The sequence below is a fragment of the Trachurus trachurus genome (genome assembly GCF_905171665.1).
Source record: "Trachurus trachurus genome assembly, chromosome: 11".
NCBI classification, from domain to species: domain Eukaryota; kingdom Metazoa; phylum Chordata; class Actinopteri; order Carangiformes; family Carangidae; genus Trachurus; species Trachurus trachurus.
Genome location: NC_139904.1, coordinates 12,100,124 through 12,114,273, shown reverse-complemented (window position 1 = coordinate 12,114,273; position 14,150 = coordinate 12,100,124). Strand labels below are relative to the sequence as shown.

Below are 14,150 nucleotides of genomic sequence, written 5' to 3'. Positions count from 1 at the left end.
AGGCATGCTCCCTGTCCGTGCACATTTGTTTACTCCGTGTCCCTGTAACACCAGCACTTTTTGACAGTCTCCCAGCTGCTGACACTAACACACCCGCTCCTGCCGGCGCCGACGCTTCCTCTAAGAATTTTCTGTCTTTTAGAAAATATGTCGAAAACCACAATGACCTTATGTTTTATATGAATAACGACTTGAGGACTTGATCTGATTTAGTCTGACCCCATTCATTGCAGTCAAAGCTGCAGGTTCAATAAGAAAATGACAAACTTAGATAATTTATGAGTGTATAAAAAAAATGTCCGATCACCTGGTTCTGCAATACCGACATGGCCACTAGGGCAGAAATCAAAGAGCCCAGAGCTGTTGCTGGGTCTGCAGTTCATTTGGGCCCGCGCTCCCCAAAGGGAGTTTATCTTCCCAGACTCGTTAGTTTGAAAGTGAAAGTAGGACAGGACAGGCTGATTCCTTTTTTCTGAATTCCTGATGTTTTGCTATTGATTGTTTTGTTTAAAGGCACATGTGGTACAAAGGTCAATGCCCATGTGTCTTCTTTGATTGTAACGCAGGTCCACTGTCAGTGTATCAAAGCTTCGCTCCAGAAATCCATACAGAAACTGAGCGTTAAAAGCGTGAGCGAGACTTTGTGATGTCACAACAAAGCAGTCACTGCCCTCTCTTCTGATTGGTTCACAGAGAGAAACCTGAGAGGGGAGGATGTAAAACTATACACTTGGATGGATCTCCTTTCTCAAAACCATCGATGCAGCAGTATGGCTTCTTTTGGACCAACACTTCAAATTACAAATAAAACACAGGAGAAGAATATGGACCTTTAATATTGTCCAACCACTAATTAATCACATTAAATAGAAATATATAAAACGGGTATAAAGATTTTATACCCGTTTCTCTGAGGTTGGCGGAAGAGCGTGAGTTCAGGTGTTTATCAACGTTAACTAAGATGCTGCTTCAGTTTACCGCTCTACAGCAGATACATTTATACTTTGAACGCTTGCACCAGTGTGCCACCAGTTTGTTGACTGGCGGGCGGCCAGGGGGCGGTGGTAGCGGTGGTGGTGGTGTTGTTCTCGTTCTCACTTTGCTTATCTCTGGGGAGACATCATGCCCCACGCTGTCACTTCACCTCAGCAGCAGACAGTCTGGCCTAGCACCTGCTCCTCACGCTGCTGGGGGGAAGGGGCGGACGGGAGTGAGAGTGAATGGGGGCAGGGTGCTGCAGGGGTAAAGGGTGGCCTTTTGTGTAGTGATGGGGGGAAGGAGTGACGATATGAAAGTGTGAGGAGCTCTGACTGTACAGACTGCTGAGGCAGGGAGCGTTGTGCTGAGCAGACTGCTCCCCAGACAAAAGCCCTCAAAGTGGCTTAGATATGCTGATTACCATCGTGATGCTGTGTTCACGGAGAACCACGCCACATCTCTGTGTACTCATGTCCTACTTTTTGTCGTAAAGAGAGTGGGTTTTTTTGTTGTCTTTTTTACCAAAGTGCACTTTGTGACAGAGTTTTGCTTTTATTCTGCTGATAATTCATAATTTTACCAAAGAAAAATTGAGTGAAACAACTGGAAGAGTAGTCATTTAGTCAGAAAATGAAACAATGTTTGCAAGTTTGTGGCATATTTAGTGTGTAAAAGATTTTTTTAATGATAATTTCTTACAGTCTTATATAAAACACACCTTACTGTTTAAAAAGTTACCCTACAACCACATACAGATGGTTCGTCCCAACTCTCTGATAGGCCTACAACTCGTCTTTGTTGCCATGGTTACAATAGTAAATGGCCACGGCTTGGTTTGGGAGCAGAAACTACTTGATTAGGTTCAGAAACAGCTGTGTGGTTTGGATTAAAATAAACACTTATTTAGGATTATCTGGTCTTTATTGACATAGTTGTAACAATAATAAGGACATGGTTGATTTTGACAAACATTGATAGATGATTTAGTCCCATATTGATCCATCTATCACGACCTCCTAGGCTAAATTGGACTTTGTCTATATAACTACAAGCTACACATACATCTAAAGCAAACGAGATATGAAATGCTTGGGGAATTTCAAAATAATGGCGCATCTCACAAATTATGATATATAACAGCGTCTGATCATTCTGTTTCAGTACTATTGACACATTGATCATTGAACTGATATACTGAGCAGATCAATCAATGTATTGTCGCCGTCGATGGGTCTATTCATATATCGTTGGACAGAACCCGGCTCGCTGTTAACATATCCATCCTCTACTCTCACTCTGAGCGACTGTGAATAAGTATTTTTCACACAGCATTGTAATATTCCTTTAAAAGTGTGTTGTGTGATGTGTTGTAACTGTGAATACTGTTAAACCCCCCCCCCCACCCCTTCTGTACTGTCACTGTTATTCATGTATTGAGGTCCTGCTGTGTGATGCCAGCTCTGATCACAGAACCTTATTTCACATGCACTCGTGAGAACGTGGGCCTACTATAGTCTATTATGTAACAGCGTCCAAACACATCTGGGATTGTATCTACAATCCTCTCAGCGCTCTCACTCTCCGGCTGTCATGAAATGAGGCATCATCACATCAGTCAAAAGACAAGCACCAGGGCCTGAGCTGCTGATGTCTTTATGAATCCATTCAAACGGCTAAATCTAGAGACTCTCTTCTCTGTCACTGATAACAACACACTGACTGTTTCCAATTTGCTGTTTGAAAATGGTCGCATTGATTTCTTTTTTATGGCACAGGGATCCTTGGTTACTGATGGTGGAGCTCTGCCATGAACAGCAGCTTCGAGACCTGTGATTGGAGCAGGAGGCTCCCAGCTCTGCTCCCATTGGCTGCTTCCATAAATATACTTGCCTTATTACATATAAGGCTCCACCCTGCTGTACAGCGAGGAGGGAGCCAAGGGGTGTATACGTTGGGTGATTCACCCCTATGTGGTGTCTTGCAGGCTAGATGTCTCTGTGTCTGTTCAGCCTTTAGAGATGTTGTTGTTGTTGTTTCCCTGCCTGAATACCCAAGAAAGGAAATATGTGATGATGGCGACGGACTAATCAAATTGCTCACTCCTGTGGCTCATTCGTTACTCTGCTACTGCTCTGCAGGGATTATGTTTTTTGTCCTAGGCCAACCTCTTTAGCCTGGTTTCCCCCACTAAAAAGCCAGTGGGGTTTTACCGTCATCTTTTGGACAGAAAATAAACAACAGTTTATGACACTGACAAGTTTCCTTCAGCAGGATAGTCTCCACTAATGAAGCAATTTATGACAGTCAAACAATAAATACAATCAGCAGAGATAAAAAATAAATATATAAACAAACAAAAAAACAGCCTCAACCGACTACACCACAGTCTCTTGACTTTAGTGTCACAGCCACAAAACCCTAATCCTAGATACTTTAACTCTTACACAGTTAGAAACAGTTTGTAAAGGTGGATCTCATTTAGACACCTGTTAACAACCAGCATTTTATAAACAGACATAAAAACCTGAAGAAATCAGTACAGGTGTAGCCTTTTTACCGACATATGTTTCTAAAATAAAACTTAAAGATGTCTTGAGCTTGTATTAACCACGGACCTTATGTTTCATGCAACCAGAAACCCATTTTTACAAACTACAGACTTAAAGATGAGAAAACAGTAAGTGCTAAAACTAAGTGTGAGCTCAGAGTTTAATGGGCGACCAATCAGAGCTCAGTCTGTTGCTCTGACTCACTGCCTGCAGGCTTCAGTGAAGAGAGCCATCTTTTGAAAAACAGTGAATAGGGAGACACATGAGCAACAACAAAATATAAAATATACTATATTATCGTTATTTTTTTTTCATATCTCAATTTGAAAATTCCAATAGCCTATAGCCTATTTAATTATCATCGTGTTATATAATAATTATTATTAAATAGCTAATTCAATTACTTGGATTTACAAATCAATAAAAAAAATAAAAGGAATATAAATATTGATAGTTGAACGGAAATCCTATCCTAAAGGTTCGCTTATGCAAATTGCGCCTCCTCCCACCACCTTTCAGACAGCACTGAGGGCGCACTGGCACAGCCGTGGCGTTTTCTCCTGGTACCTAAACACATTGTTAAAACGCCGCTTGATAACGTTCATGAATTACCGCTTTTTTTTTTTTACGGCCGCTGCCCGTGAGGAAGAGTGACCGGTGAGCAGCACATCACCACCTGCCTTCACAGAGCAGCCTCTCTCTCCGTCCGCTGGATGATCTGACCGGTGAGTCGCTTCTCTCCATCATCACCCAGAGCCGCTCACACACACAAATTTGTTGACATTTTTCACATTCAGCGCCATTTGCAGACAGGTACTACACCTACCGCCCCTTTTATTGTTCCCACTGTCAAACGGGCTGTTTTCATTTACAGAAAAGACAGACGGCATAAAAAAAAATCTGCAGCGTTTTTATTTTTATTGTATAAATTATAATCATTAGTCTTTACGTTAATTTCAATGGACTCGACAGCACGGTGTGTGATAATAAAGCGACGCTGCTGGAGGATCATAATAATAAGAACGAGAGCGGGTGGACTCATAGTTACTTTGAATATTTTATTGTGGCAAACGAGAACTTGCAGCTGTTTTTTTATTTTATTTTTTGATTCAATTATTGCTTTGTGAATGTGTCAATGTAAAAACATGGTCTATTCATGATCTCAGTGTTTGTAGCGCCTCGTGTTTTCCATCCCTGACACAGTGCGAGCAGAGCAGAGCAGCAGGCGATAGTGTTTTTCCATCTACAGGCTGAAGAACCATCATGGAGACTAATCATGTGCTTTTAATTGTTCTGATCGGAGGAGGAAAAGTTGCAGATGAGATGAGACATGTTGTGGTACAGTGTGTGCTGCACACTGGCATCTCTAACTAGTCCTGTCTGCTGTAGCTAGTGTGAATAGTGCATTTACAACATGATCATTTATTGTTTTTGTTCTGGAGTATAAGAGCCCATATAGTCAGTTTATTGTTATATTTTATATGGCTTATTTGCAAAATTGAATATTTAATTGAAGCTGATTAGAGTACAATCATGCAATATCTCTATATGGAAATAAAACTCATATTTTGTATCACCTTTTTTTTTGGTGATTTCAAACAATGATCTACTTGGAGATTTTAGGACCTGAAAATCTTACATCTCATCTCACTTCAGCTTCTACAGTAAATAACCATTCAATGTGCCAATCAGAAGAGAGGATGCTCTGAACCTCTTTTCTCATTGGTTTAATCTTTCCTGAAAACAGAGCAGATTTCAGGTAAACACTGAGAGAGACCAAATCCTGCAAGGAGGCTGCATGGTGGGTCCGGGTGGGCGGGGCTTGGGGCATGGCTGAGAGCATGTTTGCTTTTGTTGTGACATCATAAAGTTACAGAGGTGCTGACGGCTGGTTTTGAGGCTTAGTTGGTGAAAACAGGCTTTGTGCATTTCTCTCGAGGACTGAGGCTTTGATACTTTTTACAGTGTAAATATAGAACCAAGACTTGATTTATAATCAAACAACACATGGACGTCTAGTTTTATATTGCATGGGGGCTTTGAAATATATAGAATAAAGTCTCCTGGGAGACTGTGACTGTTGAAAGTAGATCACTCTAGCTACTATTATTATACAGACATCAAACTTCTCTCGGGTTATTTAAGGACAAGACTGATTCTGTAGCCTGTGCTGCTGTGTGTTGATTCAGCCTGATTTTAATGTTGTTTAATATCATATTTGTCACTGTATCTCTTCCACTTTTAGTCTAGTAGTCTGTGGTCTTTTTTTTTTTCTTCTGGCATGGCATTTTGTGTCCCCTGAGTGTGAGAGTGAGATAATGTGTGACAGCAAAGACCTGCTGGGCACGGATCCAAAACACTTTCAGTGGAAGCTACAACTGAGCCATGTGACTTTTAGATGTAATATCAAACTTTTACCTTGAGTGTGATCAGTGACTTTTAAGGCTTATCACTTGCTCTCCTTTTTGAACCATGTCCTCTTCTTTTCCAGCAGTGTGATTGAGCTCCAGGTGATTTGGTTTAGTTGCGATCCATGTTTCATCCACAACTTCTTGGTGGTCGTGACTGTTGAGGGCCAATCAGGAGGCAGGCGTCAAAAGTCTCAGTGTTGTAACCCGTTCCTTTTACTTCATCACCTGGACTGAACTCTGCTTCTTGACTTTGTCCACTAAATATGGACAAAATGTTATTTGAACGGGGCGCAGTCACGTGTCTGAACAGGAGGTGGAGGACAGGTCACTGGGGAAAGTATTAAGTGAATTAACCGACGTGAGAAAGATTAGGTCAGTTTTGATACTTTGGTTTGGTTAATTACCCAGCTGTACACACAGCTGTGATGCAGATGTTTACCTCAGTGGCAGCTGCAGCTTATAAGCAATTAATTTGTTACGTTTTACATAATTAAAAGATGCATTTTGAACATGTACGTGGACCTGTGTCCAGCTGTTTACGCAAATGACTGATGTACACAAAGAAAAATGCAACTGTTGTTAAAGTCGTTAGTGGATTTTATGATTTTATATCTTAGACTGTCATATGCCTTTAGTTTGGCATAATGATCTACTTGTCAGATGAATCACATATGTCGTGTCATTATAAGCTGCAATATATAGATCAGTGTTTTTCAACCTTGGGGTCGGGACCCCACATGGGGTCGCCTGGAATTCAAATGGGGTCACTTGAAATGTCTAGTAATTGATCAAAGAAATTACTGATGAAAATATTTTTTTAAACTAATTATTATTCTTTTTTAAATTATGATTAAAAACACCAAACACAATCTTAAACAACTGTATTCTATGCTTTCACTTTCTTGAATATAAATCGAGTTCAAATAAAATGCAGCATATGAAAATATCTGAGCTGGCGCATCTTGATTGACAGCCGTGATCACGTGACTGCACCTGATCGCGGGGTCGCCAGAAAATTGTGATGTCAAAATGGGGTCACGAGCCAAAAAAGGTTGGGAACCACTGATATAGATATTAAATTTCCGTTAACTCGCTACTTATCAGATCATTCAGCTGTTTGACGCTAGCAGCTAGCCCTCTAACTTTGGCTAGTTACAGCTTGTTTTATTCTGCGGCCTCTGTGAAACGTGTTCCCGTTCTCCACTGAAACAGAACAAGAACAGTTTGTCACCAGCTTCAGTTCAAGGTGGTGAAGTCGACTAGTCAAATCCACCTGCAGGACTAGAGACATACTGTACCTGCAGGTTAGCCGGAGCTAGTTTAGATAAAGCACCTCAAATAGATAATAACGCTGTCAAAATGAATAAACCACTGCTAAAATAACTGTATATTGAATAGTTTAGGATTTAGAACAATTAGGAAATTATCAGATAAATAAAGCTGTAGTCATACTTCATGATGCTGGTAAGATGGTGACAGTGGGACGGCCGACTCTACATCCATCTTTACAATACGGTTCAGATCCGTGTGCTTCAGTCACTGTCACTGAAGCTTCAAACATCGTTATCCCTGATGCCTGGTTGGCAGTGTGACCCTGATCTGCCCTCTCTCCACACACACACATACATACACACACTCACATGCACACAGATATTTCAGCTCTTTGTGTGTTTCTGGGCTTTTCCTTCAATTGTGTCTTTCATCAAATATTCCTGCCTCTGATTTCATCTGGGTCAAGCTAACTCAGAGAGAGAGAAAGAGAGAGAGAGTGCCTGAAAGCTCATGCTATCAAAGCTGCTCTCTGTGTTTGTGTGTGTGTGTATGTGTGTGTGATGGAGGGAGAAGTGTCCAGTGGTGACTGACTGATAGACATCAGGCTTCCTCTGGCCTCCACATCAGCACACAGCAGCCTTTAATCCCACACAGGGCCCGATTAAATTTAAAGCCGCTTTCAGTCTTTAAGCTCACTCTCAGCGCTCTGATACAAGCGACCACGCACTCAGAAATACAGATACGCCTAAGTATGTTTTCCCCCTTTTTTTCGCAGATGCATTTCAGTCTCCACCTTTGAAACCGAATCGTATATAGGCCTACATACTGTATGTCGCTCAACTGCAAATATTTTACCACCACCAGCCGGTTCTCTCGAGTGAGTGATATACAGTATGCACAGCTCCGTGGCTTCATCTGGTGTCAGTGCATATTGTGGTATGTCCCAGAAAGCATGCTGCACCTCTTCACACCCCAAGTGACGGGCACACAGAGAGGGCAGGTGGACAGATGTGGACTGATGTGACAGAGTCAGAGAGCAGGAGGAAGGAGGAGCTGTGAACAAATAAGATCTTATCTATCTCGCATGTAACTGTACATTGAAAATCAATATGTGGCAGAGAAATGAATGTAAGGGAGAGTTTGCTGTTCTACATGAGGTGTTAAAGTGTGATTGAAGCATCAGTGTCTTTTTTAATCTGCAGTACAGGAGCTCTGTCTCCCTCCACTGGCAGCCAGAGTAATAACACAAACACTGTCGACGACAAAGACTTTCCCTCATTTCTGAGACAGTGATTAATTACCTGAGTAGAATATGTATTAGTGCCCCTCAAGCTTTTTTTTACTAGTTTAATCCTATAATTAATTAATAATTCTTGTTCTATTTCCACTTTTGTTTTCTTATTATTTGACAGATTTATTCTTTTTTTTATGGCACTTCTATTACTCCATAGTGGGCGACCCCAGATATTTTACAAATGATATATATCCAAGAGCAGGAAGGAGACACGTCTGTCTGAGTCCCTGCTCTCCAGCTCTCACCGTGTCGAACATTTTTATTTTTCCTCTGCCTTCGTGACATAGATATATAGGCTGTAATAGCTGTCATCATCATCATCTGGTTGTCTTTTGGCTGCACATGAAAAAAACCCGTCATCACTTCATTTTCTGGGGCGTCTGAACAACCAGAAATTCCCCAAATCCATCCGTTTAAATTAGCTTTCAACATACAATTTTTGTGTGTTTTATACAGTTTTTTGTGTGTTTTATACTGTTTTATTGCTGTTTTTAATCTGAATTCCACTCTGACTTTGCTCTATTTTATGATTTTTAAAGTGTAAAGTGTCTGTAAAAGCGTTTTATTTTATTTTATAATATTATTATTATTATTTAGGTCATAATTTGCTTCAGACCCCACTGCATGTTAAATTTCAACTGTATAGTCCCCCAATCGGTGTAGAAGTAGAAGAGCGGACCATGTTATTCAAGTAGCTCTCCTTTGCTGCTTATCGGGGGCAGCCTAAAGGAAATCCCAGAGCACCTTAGTGTTATCTTGTTATTACTAATTTTGATCTACTTACATGGTTGATGAACAGCTAATGAGATCAGTGCTTGAATGATGTCATAATTAAAAGTGTCTGCTCCTTCTCCTCCTCCTTCACCGACTGGATGATTACCGTTCAGATTCACTGGCTCCGAAACCCACAGAGCGAAGTTTAACGACATGATAGCGTTTTCGAAAAACATTTACAGTACAATAAAATCATGACCTATATTACTCTCCATAATTCTGGGTAGACGCTCCTCGGTGCACCTGAGGCTGTGGAGCAGCCCACACGGCGCTCACTTCTTTCTTTCTGCAGCGTCAGCAGCATCAGTGTTGCTGTGCCAGCATCCACTCAGCCAGCAGGCTGCCAGCAGCTTCTGGAGCTTCATGTGGTGGCAAGCTGTGATCTGTGTCCACCCTCAATCTGCCCACGGCCCTCAGAGTCCATGCTGCTCCAGGAGACACAGCTTTGTTGAACAGTTCAGGCTACACAGTTATGTGCAGGATGGTCTGGACTAAGACCCTTAAAAATGTCCAGCCTGAGCATTTATTCTTCCCCTTTAAATGAAAAGGACAAATAAACTGCTCCATCCCTGATTTATGAAGGTTTGACTGTACTTCAGAAACACTTTGTACTGTCCAGCTGTATGTGAGAGGTGCTGCCTGCCTCCCACGGTCTACCTGAACTTTGTCCAGCAGCTCTTTTTGTGTGTCTTTTGTTGTCTCAGTGTGATGAATTGGACAAAATCCACGACTCTTACTGTTATGATGTCACTCCACTGAGTTTTGATGAGATTTCAGGTGAGAAAGTGACAGTTAAGTCTCCAAATCCAATCTTCTGTTTGGAAACCTGTGCAGGTGTTGTTGTGTTAAATGTGAAGACCGTCCTGTCAGCAGAGACTGGAAGTCAATTGCAAATAGAGTGGCGAAGTCCCGCCCCCATGTGACCTTTTGGAGCATAAAAATGAATGGTGTTCAATGGACAGAAAATTGTTATTTTCTGATCCCCCAGTCGTTATGCCTTGGATTACACAAATGTTGTTTAGAGGCTTAAATTATATTTTTTCATGTCAAGAGTTTAACCGTTCATTGTGCCATTGTTCAGTTAAATGCTGTTGAGAAAACACAATGAGAAAGATGACATGTTATTATGTCGCGTATGTGGTGTCACGACGTCATCGCCCTTTCCCTCCTTTCCTTCTCCATCCACAGCGATTCAACTCTCCACATGCCCCGACTAAGAACGATTTCCCCCCTCTTTCTATGCTCTCATCCTCCTGCCCTTGGAAAAAGGCGGCGAAGTGGAGCAGAGAGATCGCCATGTCTGTTGCAGAGTTCAAGTGCGGGTGGTGACATACTGTAAATCATTCGCGTCAAGAGCAGCGAAGAGCTGTAGTTCACAAAGCGGGCTCACACAAAACCTAACTTTTTACAAAATTCTTTGCGCTAAATTGTCGTCTTCTTTGTGTGAAAATGTATCTTTAAATATCACAAACAACATATGTGAAATCCATGGCACAATTCAAACGGGACCAGAAAATAATTTTTATCTACCCATTGAATCTCAGTGATAATATTTCGCTTTTGAGGACCCATGTACCGGAAACCGAAGGGCGGGACTTCACCACCCGTCCTTAGGAGTCTGGGCGTCTGTGTTTAACTTGTGAAGTAAAGGGTTTTTATGACTTGGTTTGATCTGTACTGAAAAATGGCTTTGGACTCATGGATGAACTCACTAGAGTTTGGTGGTTAAAGGCCGAGGTCAGCATGAGCTCAAAAAAACTAAAGCTATTGCTCAAGACTTTTCAGAGATGTTTTAAATCATCAGATCATTTGTCTGTACTTTTCAGAATGGGCAAGTTTCTCAAAAATCTCAACAAATGTTTTTAATGCATCAGACAACACTAAAACCATAAAAAGACATAATGTTTTTTGTCGGGAGGTCTTGTTAACGTTTGGTGCAGAATCCAGATGTTTATCTCCATGAGGTGCTGAGCAGTAAAAAGCGTTGTGAGCTCCATGAGGGACTGACAAACGAGCCCACTTACTTACACCTTAACATTTGGACGTTACTTTATCTCTCTCTGGATTAATGGGCTGTTGTTGTTTCTCCGTTCTCTACCTCCGCAGCCGTTGCCATGACGACAGACGAGGCGGAGAGTCACCAGAAGAAGCCAAGGCAGCAGGAGGAAGCCGGCCAGGACGCCAGGCCGCCCTCGCCAGAGGAGGAGCAGCTCCGGCCTCGCAACCGCAACTCTGCCGGCCGCGGCCTCTCCCGTCTCTTCTCCTCCTTCTTGAAGAGGCGCTCGCAGTGTGACAGCGAGGGAGGAGAGAAGGAGGACAAGGAGAAGGAGGAGGAGGAGGAGGAGGAAGAGGAGGAGGAGGAGGAAGCTAAAGCCCCCATCGCTGACCCAGAACCTGAACTGAGGACAGAGGGAGAGGTCGCCCTGGATCAGCACTCAGTAAGCAGCGCTGAGGCTCAGGTCAGCCAGTATGCTGTGTCTCTGGTTCTGCAGTAGGGCGCCGCGGCAACCGCACAGCAGGCCGTGATCTGATGGATCAGGGCCCCAACCGCTGATATCGATGCCCATGTGGATACCATTCATTGTTAAAAGCAGGCAATGTGTCATTTAAGGGGGAGAAATTTACCCTGATTGGTCCCGGGGAATTCATTATTAATAACTTCTAGGGCTGGGACGATATGCTTTTCTCCCGATTCGATTCTTCTACGATTTTTTGGATGGCGATTCGATGCAAATTGCGATTCTACGATATAGAGGGTATGCACATGACGTCACGGTACTCGGAAGTCGCTGTGGAACGTCCACTGAGTGGCAAAAAGACGAGTGGCAGAGCCGCCAAAGTTTAAAAACGAGCAAGTAACGAAGCGATTTTCTCCGAGCCCATACAAGTCTGACATGTCTAGCTTTGCCAGCATGTAAAGCATGCATGACCTAACAGAGCTGCTAGAAATCTTGAGGATACGTCTCACTTTGACCGAGTTACATTCAAGAACCTGTTCTCAATGACGGAAAGTAAATTCACTGGAGCGGTCATTTTTTTCGATCGATCAGCTGTGTTTACAGTTTCAGGTGTCATAGTTCTGATGTTTAGACAGATAAATTAGTCCTCTAACCCATCCTACAGTTTGACTGGTCAGAGTTTTCCAGAATAAAAGCAGCTCGTGTTTTAGTGTCGGGAGTCACTGTCAGGACGACAGTAACAGCTGTAATCTCGTCCTCTGCACAATAACAGTGAGCGTGTCTGTCACTCTGCAGGTACCGCGGTCACACTGCGTGTTACAGTCAGTGTCCGTGCAGCAGACGGTTTTGGGGAGCTGGTTGTCGATTCCTTTTGACATCAATTTGTTTTGATATAAGATATTTTATCCAGTTTATGAGTCCACCGCTATCCGCCAGCATGTTGAGGGACGCTTGTTTTGCCACTCAGTCCGATCGAACGGGGCGTTGCTGGGGCAACGTGACGTAAACGCATACCCTCTATTGCCGATTCTCTAGATCTTTAGTCTGCATTTTTAACATTTATCTGCACACAAATACTGTAGAAGCCTATAAATTAACATACTCCATTATAAAGTGAACTTAAACCCTTTTCAAAACCTGTACTCTCTGTATGTAAAAAAGGCTAACGAATGCACATTGCACAATATTTTAAAAAAAGAAAAAAAAGAATACATTTTTGAAAAAAAAAATCGATTTAAAAATCATTTAAAAGGATATCGTGATATTTATGTGAATCGATTTTTTTCTCCCACCCCTAATAACTTCTGAATATATCATAACGACATCAGAGTAATATGCCACACATGAGGCATTTATGTAGTGGATCTGAGAGAGACAGAGACCAGAAACACAGCTTTTTGGAAGAATTATGTCTATTTTGGTTAACAAAAAAAAGTAAAAAATGAATAACATACATGCTGCAGCCATATTTCTGGGCCGATAAAAGAGGTCAGAGGTCAGCATATTTACTGAGTGAGGTTGTGTTGCTTCAAGTTTGAACTATGTATCCACATTATTTGTACAGGCTCTATCTGAGAACCTGTGATAAGAGCAGATTGGATCAGAGGAAGAATCAGCTCTGTAGAGGTCGATATCCTTCACACTAGATTCACAACGACTGCTTTGACCTGATTGGTTTGATGTTCCTGTTCACGTTGGGTCAGTGGTCAAGCTGCACATCTGTCACAGTATTTAGGCTGCGTCATAATCAAGCTGTTTTTTGTTTTTTTAGGTCATCCAGGTGGAGAAGAAGGAGGTGGAGGTGGAGGTGGAGGAGGAGCAGGAGCAGGAGCAGGAGGAGGAGGGTGGAAAGGAGGACAAAGGAGACGACAAGGAGAAAGGAGAGGAAGCAGCCCTGGAGAAGCAGGAGGAGGCCGGTCCGGACGGAGGGAGTAAGGGAGAGAAGGAGGAGAAGACGGCAGAGGAGGAGGTCAAAGCTCCCAGAGCTCCACGCCGACCCAAGAACATGCAGATCAAAGTCACACTGCTGGACGACGCTCTGTTCGAGTGTGAGCTGGAGGTGAGATCTGGATTCCTTCGGTGTCGTCAGTCGTTCAAACCCAAATCGTGTATCAGTTGTAGGCTATCATTTGTTGACCACACTGTTGTTCCTAAACCATGTTGAAGGGATAGTTCAACATTTTTGGCACATTGCCATAATCTCTATAGTCTTAGCAGTAGGTTTGTTACCTTTAATTGTCGGTGCAAGCTATTTTTAGAACGGCGGAGCAGAGCTGCGAGCTGTTCAGAGCTAAGCTACGGAGGCTAATGGGATTTCTTGGTTTTCCTCATCAAAGTCATCAAATACACAATCCAACAACTCCAAAACGCTCTTATGGACAAGTTGTGACCTGCACATTCACCACGCTATGAG

At 42.5% G+C, this 14,150-nt stretch overlaps 1 protein-coding gene across 1 annotated transcript in view; it reads left to right on the top strand.

Annotated features, from left to right (window-relative positions):
* Positions 1–11,392: 11,392 nt before the first annotated feature.
* epb41a (erythrocyte membrane protein band 4.1a) overlaps positions 11,393–14,150 on the top strand; it is a gene marked incomplete at its 5' end in the record, with an annotated part of 46,644 nt that continues 43,886 nt past the window's right edge. Inside the window, 2 exons of the mRNA XM_083982535.1 lie at positions 11,393–11,737; positions 13,509–13,796. Coding sequence (XP_083838661.1) covers positions 11,393–11,737; positions 13,509–13,796 — 633 coding nt within the window. The remainder of the gene's footprint in view (positions 11,738–13,508; positions 13,797–14,150) is intronic.